Genomic DNA, 19,662 nt, shown 5'->3' with positions numbered 1-19,662 from the left:
TCAGCTCCTATCTCTAGGCTCCTGTAGCCCTGTGTGAGTTCCTGCCCTGACTTCCCTCAGTGATTGACTGTGCTATAGAACTGTAGGCTAAAATAGATCCCTTCCTTCTCAAGTTGCTTTTGGTCACAGTGTTTTATCACAGCAAAAGAAAGCCTAACTTAGCCCTAGTTTCAATACCTGGCATATCCCTCCCCACAATAAAGAAAAGTAGGGTAGTCTTCAAATTAAATAGTCTATGACTACACAGAAATGAAGCGTGCAGAAAAGTTTTAGCTGATATCCTTGCTAACTAAAAGAAGAAAAATTGTAAAACTATAAAATTAATGTTTGAAATGATAGTCAAGTAACTATAAATATAGATATGATTCAAAAATGACAGAACTCAGAGTCAATAAATCTAGTTATATCTATGAATACAGAACTACAACATATTTTATATTCAAAGATTGAGTAAATTACTTTCACATAGTCACACAGAAATACCATCAATTCTAGCATCATATTATTATAGTATGTCCTTGAAAGTAACAATGTCCAGAGCTTCAGACATGAAGTTACATGCAACTCAGACACTGGTAAATCTAGTCTTAGAACATGTGCCCTGACATATTCAGTCAAGAGGAGTCACCTGATGGGATCTACAGAGCTCATGAAGTAATGGCTAGAAAAAGCTAAAGAAATTATTCATATTCCCATCAGTACAAACTAAAACATGACATGATCTGCAGTGTTTTCACTTGGACTGTGATACAGAGTAAGCTGAAGCTAAAATCTAATAACTGACTTGGTTTTCTTTTTATTCTAAAAGAACAAAAACAAAAAACAACAACAACAACAAAACATGAAACAAAATAAAAAACAAAAATTAAAAAAAAAAAACATTGCTTTTCTGTTAAGCATGTACTTTGTGCTACAAAGCAGACATGATTTCTAGGGTCTTAGAAAAAGTACAGATGTACCTACCTAATATGTAAACGCAGTAAGTTACAAGTTGGTCCTCAGTACTAAAGGCAAGAATCAGCATTAGTACTCAAAAAGGTGGTTTAAAAGAACGTAACTTACTTTTACCGTCCCAGGCTACCTGGGCTCTGTCTGGTGCTTCTTTGTGTGCACATGGCCACCCAGCCTGTCTTCTAATTAATCAATGCTCTGGCAGCAGAGCAAGCAAACAAGGTGTCTCCCATCTGGGTACAGCTCTTCAGGACACAGTTCCCTTGGCAGGAGATGGAAATTCTTGGGAGAGGTGATTTTCTCTGCCTCTTCACAAGAAGAACATAGAGACTTGGCTGGATGCAACTCCATGAAGTGTAACTGTGTGTATACACCTCAAAAAATAAAACAAAAAAATGTAGAGAGACATAAAGACTCCATGAACAGCTACAACACAAGAAATAATGAAGCACCACTGGAAATACTGCTAGATAGGTAGGCACAATTGGGGCTCTGAAGTAACTGGAAAGAACAACTATCTTAAAAGGAAAGAAAAGAACATCTCAAGTTAAAACCAAAATTCCATGCAATGAATATACTGCAAGCACTATGAGGAAAAAAAGCAATCTTTTGTTAAAGATAAATCTTTTACATAACTATAAATCAAAATTTTCCCCTCCCACATTACACAAAATAAAAGACATCACCAGCAAAAGAGAGAACTTGGGCTCAGAAGGGCAGGGGTATAAATGCATCAGCCATAGTACAGCTACTGGGAGTTCATACATATGACCTACATGCATCAAGCTGATTCCTAATATACTCAGAACCCTGTGGGGAAAGGGTAGAGAAGGGGGCAGGGAACTGCCCAACCTAGAGAACATAACAAAAGGATACTCTCAAATAAATGGACTTTTATCTGAGAGTTCAACATCTTAAAAAAAAAAAATCAAAGATCTTTAGTTTGTTTTGTTTTTTTATTAAAAAAATAAATAACTGAGAGCTAGAAAGATGGCACAACAGTTAAGAAAGCTAGCAGAAAGCAAGACATGGTGGCATACGCCTTTAACCCCAGCATTCAGGAAGTAAAAGCAGGTGGATATCTGAGGTCAAGGCCAGCCTAGTCTACAAAGTGAGTGAGTTCCAGAACAGCCAAGACTACAATAGCAAACCCTGCAGGGGATGGGGGGGAGGAAGAGGAAGATGAGGAAGAAGAAGATGAGGAAGAAGAGGAGGAAGATGAGGAGGGGAAGGAAGAGGAGAAGGAGGAAGAAGAGGAGGATGAGAAAGAAGAGAAGGAAGAAGAGGGAGAAACTGAAGAAGAGGAGGAAGAGGGGCTGGAGAGATGGCTCAGTGGTTAAGAGCACTAACTGCTCTTCCATAGGTCCTGAGTTCAATTCCCAGCAACCACATGGTGGCTCACAACCATCTGTAATGGGATCCAACGCCCTCTTCTGGTGTGTCTGAAGAGAGCTGCAGTATACTCATATACATTAAAAAAAATAAAATCTTTAAAAATAAATGAAGAGGAGAAGGAGGAAGAGGAAGAGGAGGAGGAGGAGGAAAAGAAGGAGGAGGAGGAGGAGGAGGCGGCAGCAGCAGAAGCAAGCAAGGTAGCTAGCTGGTTCCCAGCACCAATGTCAGATCAACAGCCTTTATCTCCAACTCCAAGAGATCTGATGCTTCTGGTTTCCAGACACCAGCCCTCCCATGCATATATACACACAGAGATATACACATGATTTTAAAAAAAGGCAATAATAAAGTAAATATGTTTTAAATTTAAAAAAAAAAAAACAGTATGAAGGTGATACATAGAACAGGTGATGGTGACAGTGACGGTGACAGCAATGATTTGATTCCAGAGGAGCCCCTCAAGCAAACTTGCTCTGATATATATGCATCTGCCCTCCTTAATGTGTTCTTCCAATTAGGTATGCCATATGCTAGCCACACCATCTTCATGACCACCACACATTTCAAGCACCAGTAGGTTTCAGGTATTTTACTTCTCCAATGTCTAAGGCACACAGACAATCAGAAATGTCCAATGCCCGAGAAAGGAGCACAGGCAAGCCCTACAGGTGAACAGATGACTGGGGGGATCTCCCAACAACAGACTACTTAAAGGTGACTGGTGGTCTGGAAATGCATGCAGTGGATTCCTGGCACAAGAAGATATAGATATAAACACACATAAATGTATTACAGTATTAAATATAATAATACAAATATGTAGTGATGCAAATATCTTACTTTCTTCTTTAACTTCAAATACCAGCCATCTGGACAAGAAATCACAGCATAAAGGACTTCAAGTTTATAAGCAAGCAATCCACTGTATTGTAAAAAGGCTCAAAGGCACAGTACCAAATATAATCTGTCCATAAAGGACTTAGACCAGTAATTCTCAACTGTCCTAATGCTGTGACCCTGTAATATAGTTTCTCATGTTGTGGTGACCCCTCCCCACCATCAAATTATTTTTGATGTTACTTCATAATTGCAATTTTACTATTGTGATTAATTGTAATGTAAACATCTGTGTTTTCTAATGGTCTTAGGCAACCCCTATGAAAGGGTCATGACCTACAGATTGAGAACCACTGACTTAACTACTAAATCAGTTTCAGACATGAATTAAGACCTTTCCTTACTAAGGAAACTTTTAAGAATAAATCAAGTCAGTCAAAAAATTACAGGATCACATAATTGAAGCAGAACATGTTGGAGTTTTTCTTACACTGTTTGGCTTTCTTGGCTGATTGGTCAACTTAGTTTCTGGTTTATCTGTAGTTCTGAGGATCAGACTCAGGACTTCGGGACATTAAATATGTGTCCCTGCATTGATCAATATTCCATGCCAAAGAGAACACTTTAAACAAATAACCTATATAATTTATCTTTTGTTGTATGAAATTTAGGTTAATCCTAACAATAAATATTCTTTTGTTTTGTTTTTCAAGACACCGTTTCTCTATGTAATCCTGACTGTCTTAGAATTATGAAGACAAAGCTGACCTTGAACTTACAAAGATCCACCAGCCTCTACCTCATAAGTGCTGGGATTAAAGGCATACACCACCACTACTTTGCTAATTTTTATTTTTAATTAGATATAACTACATCATTTTCTCCTTCCCTTTCCTCCCTCCAACTCCTTTCAAGTCTATCCCCCTTCTCAAATTCAGAGTCTCTTTTATTGCTGTTGTTAAACATACATAAAATAATAAATATATAAATACGACTCACTGAGTCCTTTCAGTGTTCCCTGTATGTGTGTAATGCCAGGGCTGACCATTGGTACTGGATAAGCCACTAGGTGCTCATCCCTAGGAAGGCTAGTTTTGCCACTCTCAGCTCTCCTAGCTCGCCTGCAGTTCTTGGTCTAGGGGTAAGGCCCTGCCTAGCCCTGATTTTAATGCACAGAACTCTACCTGCCATGGTAACCATTTTCAAAATAAACTGACTAAAATTCCCCATGGGTCCTAACAAGAAGCAAACCTCTGTCTGAATCACGCCTTTCTTCACACAAGACTGCAATAGCCTACCAGAAGCTCACCACTCATAGGTCACCCATTATTCCTTACTAGTCCTTTTTATACCAAGTCCTGGTACCTCTGTAGAAAAATGCCTCCACCAAAATAGAATGGCAATGTCCCATGTGTAGTTCATTTTCACTCAAAAGCTATGAAGCACGCCTTTTTACTTTAGGAATGACCCTAAGAAAGTAGTAACCTATGAATCACTCAGAACTCTATCTAATTTCCTCAAAGAAGAAATATTAACAGAGGCTACACCATATAAAATGTGCAAAATAAGTCTCACATTTTAACCTACGGTCATAATCTCCTGAATCAAAACAAATTCAAAGCATCCAAGAAGAATAACTCTAACCCAATGTATATGCCCAGACAAGAACACTAAATCTGTTCCAAATATTACCTTCTCTGTTGAAAAGAAATCAGAGTTATCCTACTCAATAAACAGAATTCACTTTCTCATTTGTTCTATGACAATCTGTAAAAGCTATAAAACAAGACTAAATAAATCCATCAATCTCCAAATTATAATATATGAAGTGACCTGAAGAAAAAATGCACCTGGAGTCACCTCTGCATTTTCCTAACACAGAACACCTATCGCACAGGAGTGGTCACCTTCCTCTCAAACCTGCAAGGGAGAAAGTGGGTAGAATACAAGGCGGGGACGGTTGTCTCATACTATGCATTACTGAAGGCATACCACCTCCTGTATCCAAGAGGACAACATCTATATTTGGAGTGGACTAAATCATCTATTTCTGAGGAAATCTGGAAAATTGTGAGTCTAGGTAGATTTTCCTAGCTTTGTGTGCATAAGAACAAAGTATAGTGTAACTCCTCACTCATGCAAACAACCAGAGTCAAATTCAGCACTTTATACACACATGCACACACACACACAGACACACACACAAATAGCAGATATACGTCAAAATAGGTGGGGGGCTTGTTAAGAGAGATTTAGAGGGAGAGGGAGAGGCTAAAGAGGGTGAAATAACCAAAATTCAGCATAACATGTATGAAACTGTCACATAAATAGGCCTTTTAAAAGGAGAAATGGTAGGGGATATAACTGACACAGCAAACATAGACCACAGTTTGATATTCTGGGACCCCTGTTTGGCTCTGGGTTATGCACACACACCTCCATCCTTGTAATAATGCATTTGGCAGCCTAGTTCACTTACCTGCCAGTGCTGTACATACACATCTCTCCAAACAACCTAGCAACCACACAACTCCATAACCCCTCCACCTGCGTCAGGGCACACTACTCCCATTTCTAAGCAATACCACTTGATTCCCTACCCCTGGTAACCAACAAAGTTAGACAATTGCTACTGAAATATAATCCCAACATATTCAAGTATGAAGAACAGAAGAGCCAATGCATGAGAAGTGAGGCAAGAAACACTGAGTCCTCACTAACACTATTCTACCATCATGTGCCTATGGATAATCATAGGACTAAAATCCAGTGCATCACGGGGAGGAATGTAGACAGTTGAGAAATTATTATATAACCTAAGCTACTAAGATAAATAGATAACCACCTAAACTATGCCCTTTAGTGACCAGCTACTCACCTTTGACACCCCATAAAAAAGAACCAATATTGTAACCTGGAGCCCTTGAGTGTCTTTACTCATGTGACCCCCTTCAACCTTGACAGTGTACCTCTCTCTTTAATCCAAATAAAATTATCTTGCTTCTTTTGCAAATTTTTGTCAGTCCTTATCCTCAATTATTTGTATAGTAATCCAAGAACCTGGAAACACAAGGTCCAAACCCAACCACCACATATATATTTATAGAAATACCACAATGAGACCCACTTTACTGTGTGCTAACCAAAGCCATCAACTCATTGGGGCTGAAAAGAAGAGCCAAGCACAGTGCCACCTGCCTGTAGTCCCAGTGAGCAGCAGTGACTGCTCGGCAAGTCTGAACCCAGCCTGTGTTGCCTTAGACACACTCCCCTTCGCCCCCCACCAAAAAAGCAAGCACAGAGTGTGTGTCAAGGTTAGGAAGGTATGTGTGAAAAGTTCCTTTTGTGTTACCTTGACACTTCCTCCTCTACTGAATAAAGTTGATATACTAATATAAATATATTCACTGTTTGGGAAAACACAAATGATCACACTTTATTCAATACAAGGCTAGACACTGTTTCTAGCAAATAAGAAGCATTAAACCATTCATTTCAGTTACTTCAGTCTATAATTAAGACAATGCTCAAGGAATTCGCACTAATCTAGTATCTAGCAAAGAAAAACCATAACATACAGGATTACATACAGGGACCATGTGTCAAAATACACACACAGGCTCATGAACACATTCAGGCTCTGGAATGAGTCAGGCTTGACAGTACATATCTGTAATTCCAGTTTTGGGGCATCTGAAGTAGGAGGATTATAAGTTCGAGGACAGCCTGGAATACTAAAGAAAGACCTCATCTCCTCCTACCACTCCAAAGAAAGCATCTTCTAAAGTCCAAAGTATAAGGTACACCTAGGGCAAGACTTAGCTGAAGAGGTTGACTAAACTTAAAGGTGAATGATACTTTCCAATACAAAATAAGTCAGATCTTCTGTGGTTTTTCTCTTTCCACGGACTCAGAATTAATACTATTCATCTAAACAGAGAAAATTTAAGAATCTAATTTTCTATATCTTTCCACTGTCCCAAACTATTATAATTCTTCTCACATGAAGTTCTATCATGGGTTTAACGTAATATATTTCAAACACTTAAGGTAACAAAAACTGCAGAGGCAAAGTAATGACCATATAATTCTTAAGACACAGGAAACTCAATTTCCAGGTCACAGTCCATCATTAGGGGGAGGAACTTGAGGCAGTTAGTGAAGCAGAGGCCATGAAGGACCTTAGGGAGAGGCTTGCTCCCTCTGGACTGCTATCTACAGCCCAGGGCCACCTGCTCAGAGATGGTACCACACGTAATGGGCTGGGCACTCCTACATTAACTAACAATTCAAAAGTCTCAAAGACATGCCCATGGACTTAACTGATAGAAGCTCTTCCTCAAGACATTCCCCTCTTACCAAGTGTGTCATGACAACCAGGATTGTCATCACACAACTATAATCACAGTACTCAAGAATCAGAGAAAGGGGCTGGTGAGATGGCTCAGTGGGTAAGAGCACCGGACTGCTCTTCCGAAGGTCCAGAGTTCAATTCCCAGCAACCACATGGTGGCTCACAACCATCTGTAACGAGATCTGGCGCCCTCTTCTGGAGTGTCTGAAGACAGCTACAGGGTACTTACATATAATAAATAAATAAATCTTTAAAAAAAAAAAAGAATCAGAGAAAGGAAGACTATAAACAGGCAAAACATTTATACACATAAAATAACTCTTAAAAAATTTTTGCTGGGCGTGGTGGTGCAAGCCTTTAATCCCAACACTCGGGAGGCAGAGGCAGGTGGATTTCTGAATTCGAGGCCAGCCTGGTCTACAAAGTGAGTTCCAGGACAGCCAGGGCTACACAGAGAAACCCTGTCTCGAAAAAAAAAAAAAAAAAGAAAAAAAAATTAAAAAGCAAAATTATAACTTAATCCTACTCAGGAATGACTCGTGAGTTTTGCTGTTTGCAGGTTTGCTGCAGTTAATATACGGTCTTTTCAGTACCCAGCCTCTTGAATGTTTGAAGTACAGGTGTGTAGTGAGGGCCTGCCAAGCACTATACAGGAGGAACCACAAATGGCTTTACAACACCTAGAATGAGGCCCCCAGGTTACCACAGCCATATGGGTGAGCCTCGGTGTACCACAGCCCGGAGGATCATGTGTTCTGAGGACTTCATGCTGTTACGGAGTTCTGCTCTGCCTGCTCCCCTCACATCCCTCTTCATCGAAGAATTATCTGAAACCTTTAAGGGACCTTCCAGCCCCTCACTGGGCAGTATCTCTGGCACTCATAGTAACAGTGTTTGATCTCTTACAGGCATTGCTGTTGGAGCAGATTATGATTCTGTCACCACCCTAGGGAAGAACTTAGAGATGCAGATTGTCAGCAATGACCACCACCCTTAGAAAACATTTGGAAAAATAAAACTGTTGGTGAAGCTAGGTTGAGATGTTTTCACTACTGGCTCTGATGTAGAAAATCTTAGGAAACAATCTGAAGTTCAGAAAGGCACCCTCTTATTAGTTAAGCTAGGAACCTTTAAGGTCGGGGAACACAATGGCAGCACTGGCTGACGTGACTCTTGCCGAGGCTGGACTAGTGTTGATTAATTTCTTATACTCAATTTTGTCCTCAGCTTCCTGATATGATTTATTAAGAATTACTGATGAGTAGATATGCAATTCTTAGGTAAACTGCTATCTGCCAGTAAAGGAAACTAACTGAGAAAACCACCTTGCTTGCTTATACTTTGTTAATCTGTAACAAGTTGCTTAGTTACAAATGTACATAGGTTCTTGGGAATAATTTGTTTTCTTCACCTGTATTAATATTATTTCTTGAAAAGATATTGGGGAACATGCTATTTTTTTCATAGTCATTCACTAGAAGAAAACTAGAATGTAATCACACTGTAATTTTATACTGCTTGAAAGATTTTGCTAGGATATATAAACCATGGGAGAAAAAAAATTAAGTGTGGAGGATTGGAACATTGGTCCTTCCATCCATCAACTATATGTATGCATGTATATATGTAAAGCTTGTCTGGGTGTGTGTTGGAGCTTGCTCCATCGATCAATTGTGTGTTTTATGTATGTATGTGTGAAATGTTTGGAGCCCTTTTGCTGGAGCTTCGCCCTAACCCATCTATGTGTGAAGTCTATATGTCTGTCTGCGGGTATGTATGCATGCATGTATATATGTATAGATTTGTGTGTATGAAGTTACTGGACTGTGCCTTTTGCTTCATCCACTCAGTGTATGAGAGAGAGAGAGAGAGAGAGAGAGAGAGAGAGAGAGAGAAGTTTAGAGAGACAGAGACAGAGAGAGAGAGAATTTTTATCTCTTTCTTCCTCTTCCTCACCAGTCCAAGGAGTTAAGAGTTCACAGTTTTTCCACGGGCCACAGGGAGTGCCATCCCCAGTAAATTAAGCTTTGTTCCCTCAGATAAAAGTCTGCTGAGTGACTTCTCTAATTGCTGACTACCTTTGGCAGCAGCCCCTGTAGGTATCTGGATCTACCACTGTCAATAGCCCGAAGCACAGACCCAAATAGCTGCCTGCCTTAGTTTACCCTTTAGTACCAAAAATCAAATACTCAACATGATATAACTTTAACTTATAAAAATTAAAATTATTTAATTTTATATAATTTTATGTTTACAGTTGTCATAATAGCATATGTCTGTATTATTCCTTAAACTTTTTCCCCAAGCCTACAGTGACTCCTAAATAATAATGTAAGGACCACTTTCTACAAAAGGGACAGTACTGTGTATTTTGAATAAAGGAAGATCTGGCAGTGAGTACATCAACCTCCTTCTCACATTATTTATCTTCTCGTATCCATTTCATAAGGCCTTTACATTGTGAGCTGGTCATTAATACTTGCTTCAATTATAAAGTGCTTTGACTATAACCTATCTGGTATTCTAGGTGACTGGTATATAGTAATCTTCATAACTCTGTAAGCAGGAATTATTTTTATTCTATTACAGGTAGAACTGAGTCAACAGGCCATATTAGAGCAGCAGTTAGGCTCTAATACACCCAGAGGCACGTGGCTATGACTGACATCATCTTCCCAGCATCAGATGTTTCAGGAGCCAAACTTCAACAGAACTGCTCATCACACACACACACACACACACACACACACACACACACACACACACACTTCCCATCTACCTTATTGTGTTAGTATGAAGTTAAATATGTTACAAAGATAAGTTAAAAGCTACAAAGGGCAGCTCTACGGTTTAATCTGAGGGAATGTACAGAAAACATGGCTAGGCTCAACTCCAGAGCTACTTTTCCAAGGAAAGGCTTTTGACTGATGCCCTGAGGTAACGACCTCCCATACTAGGGGCTTTGTCTACTTTACCTCTCACTCTCTCCTTCACATCCGTCACTACACACCTCCATGTCTTAACATTCCTCCCCAAGAAATTTTCATATCCAGTAAAATAACTATCACTAATAATCTTGTCACCTTACTAATCCCTCCTCTCCACGTTCCAGTCTTGTCAAAGGCCTCAAACTCACCAATACTCCAGAGTCACAGAAACTGAGAGTCCCTCACTATGGACTACCAAGAGCCTCTCTCCTGACTCAACTCCTCAATGACCACTAAAAACTTGGAACTATCCTGAAAAGTCACTGGAACAAGGTTGATTTCACAAAACACACAACATATGGCTTCAGGACCTACAGCTGTTACATTTGTGATAAAAACTGTCTTCCCACTTTAGACACTTCTAGGAAGCTGAAATCATATATTTGTTAAAGATATATCTCATTTTGGAGGTGTCAACTTCAAAAGTGTCTTACTGAAAATACCTATCACCAATGAATTTATAACAATGAATCCTACAAAAACAAGAGGAACAAAGAATTAACCAACTATTTTACTACTCAGGAATGTCTTCAATAAAAACAAAATCTTACATAGTTTTGCTAATATTACTGAGAAACACTGGTTATATGACTTATGGCTGACTAGCTCACCATCTCAATGCCATTTTAAAATAAGGAATGTAAATGCACAAATAAGTTAGAAAATATAAAAGAGAAAAGAAATACCTCAAGTTCCACCAGAGCAGCAGCCACTGCATCCGTAGCAAGAGCACCAGCCTGTAGCTTCTCAATTGCCTGTGAAACCAAGAGGAGACAGTATTCACCGAAAACCAGCTTCTCAAACATACCATAAACTCTGCAAAGGTGTAAAACAAGTGAGACGCTCAAAGTTCATAGAAATCGGTCAGCATTTCCACTGCACACTGACACCGTGGCAGGAAGCTATGGTTATGTATGTGGGGCTTCATTCCTGGCCATATGTGACCTGAGGCCTGCAAGTCGGACACAGATGCCTTAAGGTACAAATTTCACAGACTTAAAAAGAGTAATGTTCATTACTCAGACTAATTGTCACTCTTAATATTACCCAAATTAAGACCACTAAGAGTTAGCCAGCAAATTCTAGGTACAAGGAGTATAGTAAGTGAAAGTGCTTCACTCTCCACAGAGCATTCAAAATGTTAGGTCTGACCTGCCCCGTGTACCACCAGTATAGCTGTAGCCATATGTTCCATGCCTGCCAGCTATTTCATAGTTACTGTAATATGTCTGCTAATCATTGACACAGAAAAATGACTTGACTCAGAGCAAGGTTACGATAACCACATCCTGTTATGTTCTGTATGTTCTGGAGTTTGTTAATCTTAAGAAATTTTACAAAGGTTCACATTGGACCCATCAAATTAAAGTTCAATATGAACAGTTATTTCTAAATGGCTTGAGTCAGAGCTGACCACCAGGCAGCACTTCCCTCAGTATTAAGGTGTGTATTCAACAAACGATCCCTATCTGACTGAGGTTGGTGTTCGTATGGTTTGTGGAGGGAACCTTAGACCACAACATTTGGTGCACTGGCCTAGAAGCTCCCTACCCTCAAGCACACCTCAGTTACTGACAGTGAACACTCCTAAGCCATCTGGGCCCTCCAAAAGTAGGAAGATTTTTTTTCTGAACCTGCGCAGTTCTTTTTCCTTTTTCTTTTCCTTTTCCTTTTCCTTTTTCCTTTTGTTGTTGTTGTTGGTTGGTTGGTTAGTCTTGTTTATGTATGGTTCATTCTGGAGAGACCCAAGATATAAAAACTAGACCTAGTTTCCTTGGGTCTGAAGGGCAGAGGATGCTTCAACTCTCCTTGACTGGGTTGTTGGAATACAATCCACCCCTTTGGAGTTGAACTTGGTCCGAGAGAGTGCCCTATATTAAAACTAGGTTTTGTTTGTTTTCTGTCTTCCAGTTTTGTCTTGTTTTTTGGTGCCTCTCTCCTCTATCTTTAACTCCTTCACTATGGGATACCCAGGTCCCTTTGGCAGGCTATCTGGGTCCCTTCTCACTCTCCCCAACTCTATTGTCTCTGGCACATGGATCTGTCCGGGTCTGTCAGTTTGTGTTTGTAATTTTGTATAGTTGCTTGGTTATTGCTCTATGTTTCATATTCAAAGAAAAAATGGTTAAAACTTCACCTGCTGGCCATTTTCCCCTTGACCTAGCTTTAACTCATTTCAAAGATTTTTAGGGAAAAAAGCAGCCTGAATTGGGACAACAGAAACTGATAAACTGTCCTTGGAGCCCTGCGCCTACAACTGGGAGTCCAGCATTGCTGAAAAAAGCCCTGCCAAGGGTGGCTGGCTTGTATGTACAAGATGTTCTTAAACAGGTCAGCAGCTCCTCAGCTTCTCTGGTAAGAAAACTGATGGCTATGAGAACTGGGTTCAGCAGTGGCAAGGTGCTCCTCCCTTGAAATTACACCTCAAACAAGTAAGAAAAATTTTGTCTTGTATTGTATATTCTAAATACATAAATGTGTAAGGCCACTCCAAGCTTATTTCTGTCTGCTTTTAAAATGTATGTTTACTATGCTCTGCAAGTCTTGCTTATATATTAACAGGCTTATAAGTTACTGGGTAAGGTTAAAAAAATATCTGTAACATCCTTAACAAAAGTTAGCGTAAAACTGGTAACTCAGGGTGGGAGCCATGCTGGACAACAACACATAGCATGAGCTAACCAAGGTCTCTAAAGATACTTTTAAATTAGTATGGTATTTTTCTGAAGTTCCTGACCTTAAAAACAACTTATAAGAGATAAGATTTAAAACAATGGGGCTGGCGGGTAAGAGCAATGACTGCTCTTCTGAAGGTCCTGAGTTCAAATCCCAGCACATGGTGGCTCACAACCAACCATAATGAGTCCTGACACCCTCTTCTGGAGTGTCTGAAGACAGCTACAGTGTACTTATGTATAATAATAAATAAATCTTTAGACCAGAGCAAGCAGGGACTGAGCGAGCAGAGTTGAACAGAGGGAGCAGGATTGACCAGAGCAAGCAGAAGTCCTAAAATTCAATTCCCCACAACCATCTGTACAGCTACAGTGTACTTGTATACATAAAATAAGTAAGTCTTAAAAAAAATTTAAAACAATGTTTCTTTAATGAGGTATTAAAGCTGCACCTTCAAGTGTTCCTATACAAGAACTTCTCTTGCTGGCAACCAAACTTTGTAACAACAAAATGATGTACTTGATATTGATCTTAGAAACACTGGATTATTTAAACTGTTTTTTTAAAAAATTAAATATTGAAAATTGGTTTTGGGGGCTGGTGAGATGGCTCAGTGGGTAAGAGCACCGACTGCTCTTCCGAAGGTCCAGAGTTCAAATCCCAGCAACCACATGGTGGCTCACAACCATCCGCAACGAGATCTGGCGCCCTCTTCTGGAGTGTCTGAAGACAGCTACAGTGTACTTACATATAATCAATAAATAAAATCTTTAAAAAAAAAAAATTGGTTTTGTCTTCTAAAAATTATGGTTATGCTCTATGACTTCATTCCTTAAGAAGATAATTTACTTTGGTATTACAAAAGGAACTTCAAAAATTATAATCAAATATATAAAGCCATAGGCTATTTTAAAATTTGTGAAATATTTTATTGGAATATTTATTAATGTATAATAGTTACAATGAAAGAGGAAATTTTAATGAAAATAATAATAATGATGACAAAAACTATAATGACTTTAGAAATTATAATGGACAGTAGCAATCAAACTATGAACCCATGAAGGGGGACAATTTTGATAGAAGAAGCTCAGGCAGCCCCTATGGTGGTAACTTTGGATCTGATGGTAGAAATGGTGGATATGGTACCAAAAGATTTTAAAATAAGACACAAACAGGCTACAGTTCTTAGCAGGACAGAGAACAAGATGTCAGGAAAGCTATAGGTTATTTTGAGACAGTTGTTCCAAATGCATTAGAGGAACTGTAAAAATTTGCCACAGAAGGAACAATGATCCACAGTCAGAAAAGTCCCTGCAGCTCAAGCAGGAAATCCTTCTTTTTAAGGACTATCATAGCCACAGTTTGCAAAAACTACAACTACTGATTAATGCAACAATGTCATTAGATAAACATTCCTGAAGGTTTTTTTATCTGTTATAGCTTTGATTTTTCTTTTCATTACATCAAATTGCTCTGTAAATTATAGTAATGATACCGGGAAAAAAAGAAAAAAAATTAAGGAATTTGTTAATTTAACATTTTTTAGAGGTTTAAAATATCAAAAAGTTTAAGAATCACCAGCGTATGAAATCCTCCCCCATATCTTTCACTCATCCTGAGCTTCAGCAAGTCCCCAGCAGCCTGCTCCTATCAGGCCAACAAGTCAAGCCCTTGTAACCAGGGCCTTTGCCATTTTACCAACTTGTGAACCTTTTTCTATCCTGACACTGGCTTCAGCTTAAAACTAATCATACAGGCAACTGTTATATTCTGTAGTTACATACCATATAAAGGTCAGAGAAGTTCCCAGTCTGTTTATGAATATGTTTATAGGTTTATAAAGTTCTGTTTGGGGCTGGTGAGATGGCTCAGTGGTTAAGAGAGCCAACTGCTCTTCCAAAGGTCCTGAGTTCAAATCCCAGCAGCCACATGGTGACTCACAACCACCCGAAATGAAATCTGATGCTCTCTTCTGGAGTGTCTGAAGACAGCTACAGTGTACTTACATATAATATAATATTACATATAATATAATATAATATAAAAATATTTTTTTAATTTCTGTTTGTTTGTTTTTTGATACTAAAAGAGCTTCAATTCAAAACTGTAACTTTAATCTCAGGTATGAGCTAAGGCAAGAAGAAAGCATGACTTCCGAATTCAAGTTCCACCTGGGCTTCAAAAAGAGGGGTGAAGGATGCATATTAATTTAAAAAGACGTAGAATCCACAGGTAAAAATATTTATTTTCAGCCGGGCGTGGTGGCGCACGCCTTTAATCCCAGCACTCGGGAGGCAGAGGCAGGCGGATTTCTGAGTTCGAGGCCAGCCTGGTCTACAAAGTGAGTGCCAGGACAGCCAGGGCTACACAGAGAAACCCTGTCTCGAAAAACCAAAAAAAAAAAAAAAAAAAAAAAAAATATTTATTTTCAAAAATAATCTTGATACTATAATGTCTTCTTATATCAGAATCCTCTTTTGTAATATATTCTAGAGAATTAAAAGTTTGTAAAACATACCTTTCTTGGGCCTAAACTTACAGGAAAAAAGAAAAATTGACTTTTTGATGAATTACTAAAACTCTAATTTAATTAACAAAGGCAAATCCCAAAAACTAACAATGTATTTCTAATTTAACTTTTTTGCTGTTGTTCTTACTTTGCAGGCATGTCTGGATGGGTATCACAGTGGGCTGGTGCCCTCAGACGTCAGAAGAGGATGTCAGCTTCCCCCAGAACTGGACTTACAGAGAGTTCTAAGCGTACATGTAGGTTCTGAGCACCGAACCAAGGCTCTCTCCAAAGACAGTAAGTGCTCTTACCCACTGAACCGTTGCCCCAGCCCCAGCCACATAACTAAAATTTGAAGAAGGTAATTCACACCAGCTATTGGTGGCACATGCCTTTAATCCCAGCACATGGAGGCAAGGGCAGGCAGATCTCTGTGAGCCCGAGGCCAGCCTAGTCCACATAGTACCACAGTGAGTGCCAGCTCAGCCAGGACTATGTAGAGAGATCCTGTCTCAAAAGATAGGGGAAAAAAGGCAATCCATGAAGCTAGAGAGTCTCGGTGATTAAGATCACTTATTGCCTTGCTCTTTTTTTTTTTTTTTTTTTTTAAATTTTTTTAAACTTTTTTTTTTTAAGATTTATTTATTTATTATATGTAAGTACACTGTAGCTGTCTTCAGACACTCCAGAAGAGGGCGCCAGATCTTGTTACGGATGGTCGTGAGCCACCATGTGGTTGCTGGGATTTGAACTCTGGACCTTCGGAAGAGCAGTCGGGTGTTCTTACCCACTGAGCCATCTCACCAGCCCTATTGCCTTGCTCTTGCAGAGGATCCAGGAAGTTCAGTTCCCAGAACCCACTTGGCACCTCAAAACCATTTGTAAGTCCAGTCCTTGGGACTCTAATACCTTCTTCTAATTTCCCAGGGTAGCAAGTATGCATGTGGTATATACATATAAATGTAGGCAAAACACTTATACACATAATGTAATAAACTTAATATAAAAAAGAAAGTAACTCATTACATAAATTGGAGACAATTATGATTCAAAATAGATTAAACAAAAGCTATAGAAAAATAAACATTTCTTTCCAGATAATGAAAAGATTTCATACTTGAAAAACATAAGGAAATATTTGAGGATGCCTCTCTCTCTCTCTCTCTCTCTCTCTTTCTCTCTCTCTTTCTCTGTGTGTGTGTGTGTGTGTGTGTGTGTGTGTGTGTACTATATAAAATCCCTATAACAAAATACTCTCGACTCATAGTAATCCACTAATTAGAAAAAGCTCATATATCTGGTAAAGTATCATTCTTTTTTTTTAAAAGATGTATTTATTATATGTAAGTACACTGTAGCTGTCTTCAGACACTCCAGAAGAGGGCGTCAGATCTCCTTATGGATGGTTGGGAGCCACCATGTGGTTGCTGGGAATTGAACTCAGAAACTTTGGAAGAGCAGTCAGTGCTCTTAACCTCTGAGCCATCTCTCCAGCCCGATAAAGTATCATTCTTATAAATGGCATTTAAATAGAAATAAAAGGAAAAATACCCATATATCATTAACATTCTATATGTGTAAAAAGTGATGGAAAGGGCTGGTGAGATGGCTCAGTGGGTAAGAGCACCCGACTGCTCTTCTGAAGGTCCAGAGTTCAAAAAATCCCAGCAACCACATGGTGGCTCACAACCATCCGTAACAAGATCTGACTCCCTCTTCTGGTGTGTCTGAAGACAGCTACAGTGTACTTACATATAATAAATAAATTAAAAAAAAAAAAAGTGATGGAAAGTTTGCCTACAAGACTATATAATAGAGATCAAAATAAAAAACAAATAATGTTTTCTCTGAGTTCATTCCTGTCCCCAAATTAGTGAAGACTGTATCAAACCTCGAAGTCAAAGGTGCAGAATGCTCCAGTGAGCAGAAGAGTGGAGCTCAGGACTCTAGGAAGACAGGCATTTGCTACACCCATGCTCAAAAGCAGGACAAGGTTCAAGATCATCTGAAAAAAGCTCGCTCTTTTGTTTTCTTTCTTCCTTCCTTCCTTCCTTCCTTCCTTCCTTCCTTCCTTCCTTCCTTCGACTTTTTTTAAATGATTTCCCATCAGAAAACACATTGAGCATTTTTTTCACAGGGAGGCAAAGGCAGATGAGATCCAGGCAAGGGCTTCAAAGTGAAACCCTACCTCAAAAGACTCAAAAAGGGGAAAAAAAAATAAAACTGTTTTGTTTTGGTTTTGGTTTTTCTGAGACAGGGTTTCTCTGTGTAGCCCTGGCTATCCTGGAACTCACTCTATAGACCAGGCTGGCCTCTACCTCAGAAATCCACATGCCTCCGCCTACCAAGTGCTGGGATTAAAGGCATGTGACACCACTGCCCGGCATAGGACATTAAATGTCAAAAGGCTACATGTACCCATAACTACAAAAAACACTAAACATCATTCAACAAATAAAAAACACAGACCAAAGAAGACTGAGGCCCAACAAATATGAGTAAAATAACTTTGGGACCCAGCCAGACCTCACTAGGAATGAAATTTAAAACTTGGACTCTCAAGGTACAGTTTCGTGCGTACAATCCCAAGCATTACACTCACTCTGCTCTTACCTTCTGACAAGCTCGTTTGCATACATGTTTATATTCCTTGGCTTTGGATTCAGAATGATAGCCTGCACCTACAACAGGAAAACAAAAACCAACAGTTAGTCACTGCTCAACTCCCAGGGATCCTGCAGATGAGAAGAGCAGTCCACGCAGACACAATCCTAGTGCCTTAGCTGTCTGGATTCTCAATGCTAACACTTGATAGCATGCTTTTCTCCCTACTTAAAAGGTGTCCTGTCAGAGCACCTAAAAAACGTCCCTACCCCCAAAGAGCCTTCACAGGATCACTCCACGTCCCCTTTCAAGACCTCTACCCATACCAGAGAGATGCCTGCAGCAAGCCAGAGAACTTAACCTAAATTCTAATTCAGAGACATATGTGGTAAGAGAGAACTGTGTACTTATCTTCATAAATGTCCTGTGGCACAGCCCCTCCACCATCACTACACACAAATGAAATATATAACCAAATAAATAAATAAATGTACCTTTTTAAATAAAAGCAAAAAACAACTACTAGATTCAGGAGCTCCTCTGGTATAGAGCTGATAATGCAAGTGAGACCAGGGACAAAGAACCTTACAGTCCCTCGCTACTTACCTTTTAAAAGTCCCACCATTCAGAAAATTACTGTTTAGAATCTAAAGTTCTCAGGAATTCATGACTCTAAAAATCCTGATGCTGTCTTTTAAACAAATACCCAGAAAGTTACTTAACAGTTTGGCTCCAAATAAACTAGTTTCCTTAAGAAAATGATTCTTAGAACTAGAGAGATGGCTCAGTGGTTAAGAGCACCTGCTGCTCTTCCAGGGATACCCAGTTCAGTTTCTGGGACCCACATCAGGTGAGTTAATAAATTTTAAACAATTATTTTTATTACTTTTGATGCCGTGTCTGTGTGTCTGCCCATGTGTGCACATTCATGCAGGTGCCAGGAAAAACAGAAGAAAGTATCCCAATCCCTGGAGCTAGAATTCCATGTGACTGCGAGCAGCCCAACAACAATGCTGGATTTGAACCTGGGTCCTCTTTAAGAGTAAGAGCTTTCTAATTGTTTTTTAAATATATGCATTTTTATTTTATGTATGTAAGTGTTTTGCTTGCATTAATGTCTGTCTACCACTTACATGCAGTGTCCTTAGAGGCCAGAAAAGAGCACTGGATCCCTTTAAACTGGAGTTATCCATTATGTAGGTTCTGGGAACAGAGCTCTGCTCCAGTGCTCTTAATGAGCCCTCTCTCAAGCCCCTTATTTTTAGTTAACAGGGCTCAGCTAAGGGGGTGGGAGTAGAAGGAGGAAGGGGAGCGAGAGAAGGAAGAGGAGAAACAAGAAGGTTAAA

At 39.4% G+C, this 19,662-nt stretch overlaps 1 protein-coding gene across 5 annotated transcripts in view; it reads right to left on the bottom strand.

The window, feature by feature from the left end:
* Tasp1 (taspase 1) overlaps window positions 1-19,662 on the bottom strand; it is a 247,334-nt gene that overhangs the window by 202,406 nt on the left and 25,266 nt on the right. For all 5 annotated transcript variants that reach the window (XR_003835952.2, XM_021149142.2, XM_021149133.2 and 2 more), the window contains exons 3-4: window positions 18,326-18,393; window positions 11,211-11,279 (exon numbers count right to left, since the gene is read on the bottom strand). Coding sequence is in view for 4 of the 5 variants with exons in the window: in XM_021149142.2 (XP_021004801.1) it covers window positions 11,211-11,279; window positions 18,326-18,393 (137 nt within the window). In the remaining variant the exon portion in view is untranslated. The remainder of the gene's footprint in view (window positions 1-11,210; window positions 11,280-18,325; window positions 18,394-19,662) is intronic.

Source organism: Mus caroli, unplaced genomic scaffold, assembly GCF_978045245.1.
Source record: "Mus caroli unplaced genomic scaffold, Mus_caroli_1 scaffold_2, whole genome shotgun sequence".
In the NCBI taxonomy this organism is placed as follows: Eukaryota; Metazoa; Chordata; class Mammalia; order Rodentia; family Muridae; genus Mus; species Mus caroli.
The sequence above is the reverse complement of the archived record's forward strand: the minus strand, read 5'-3'. Positions and strand labels throughout refer to the sequence as shown.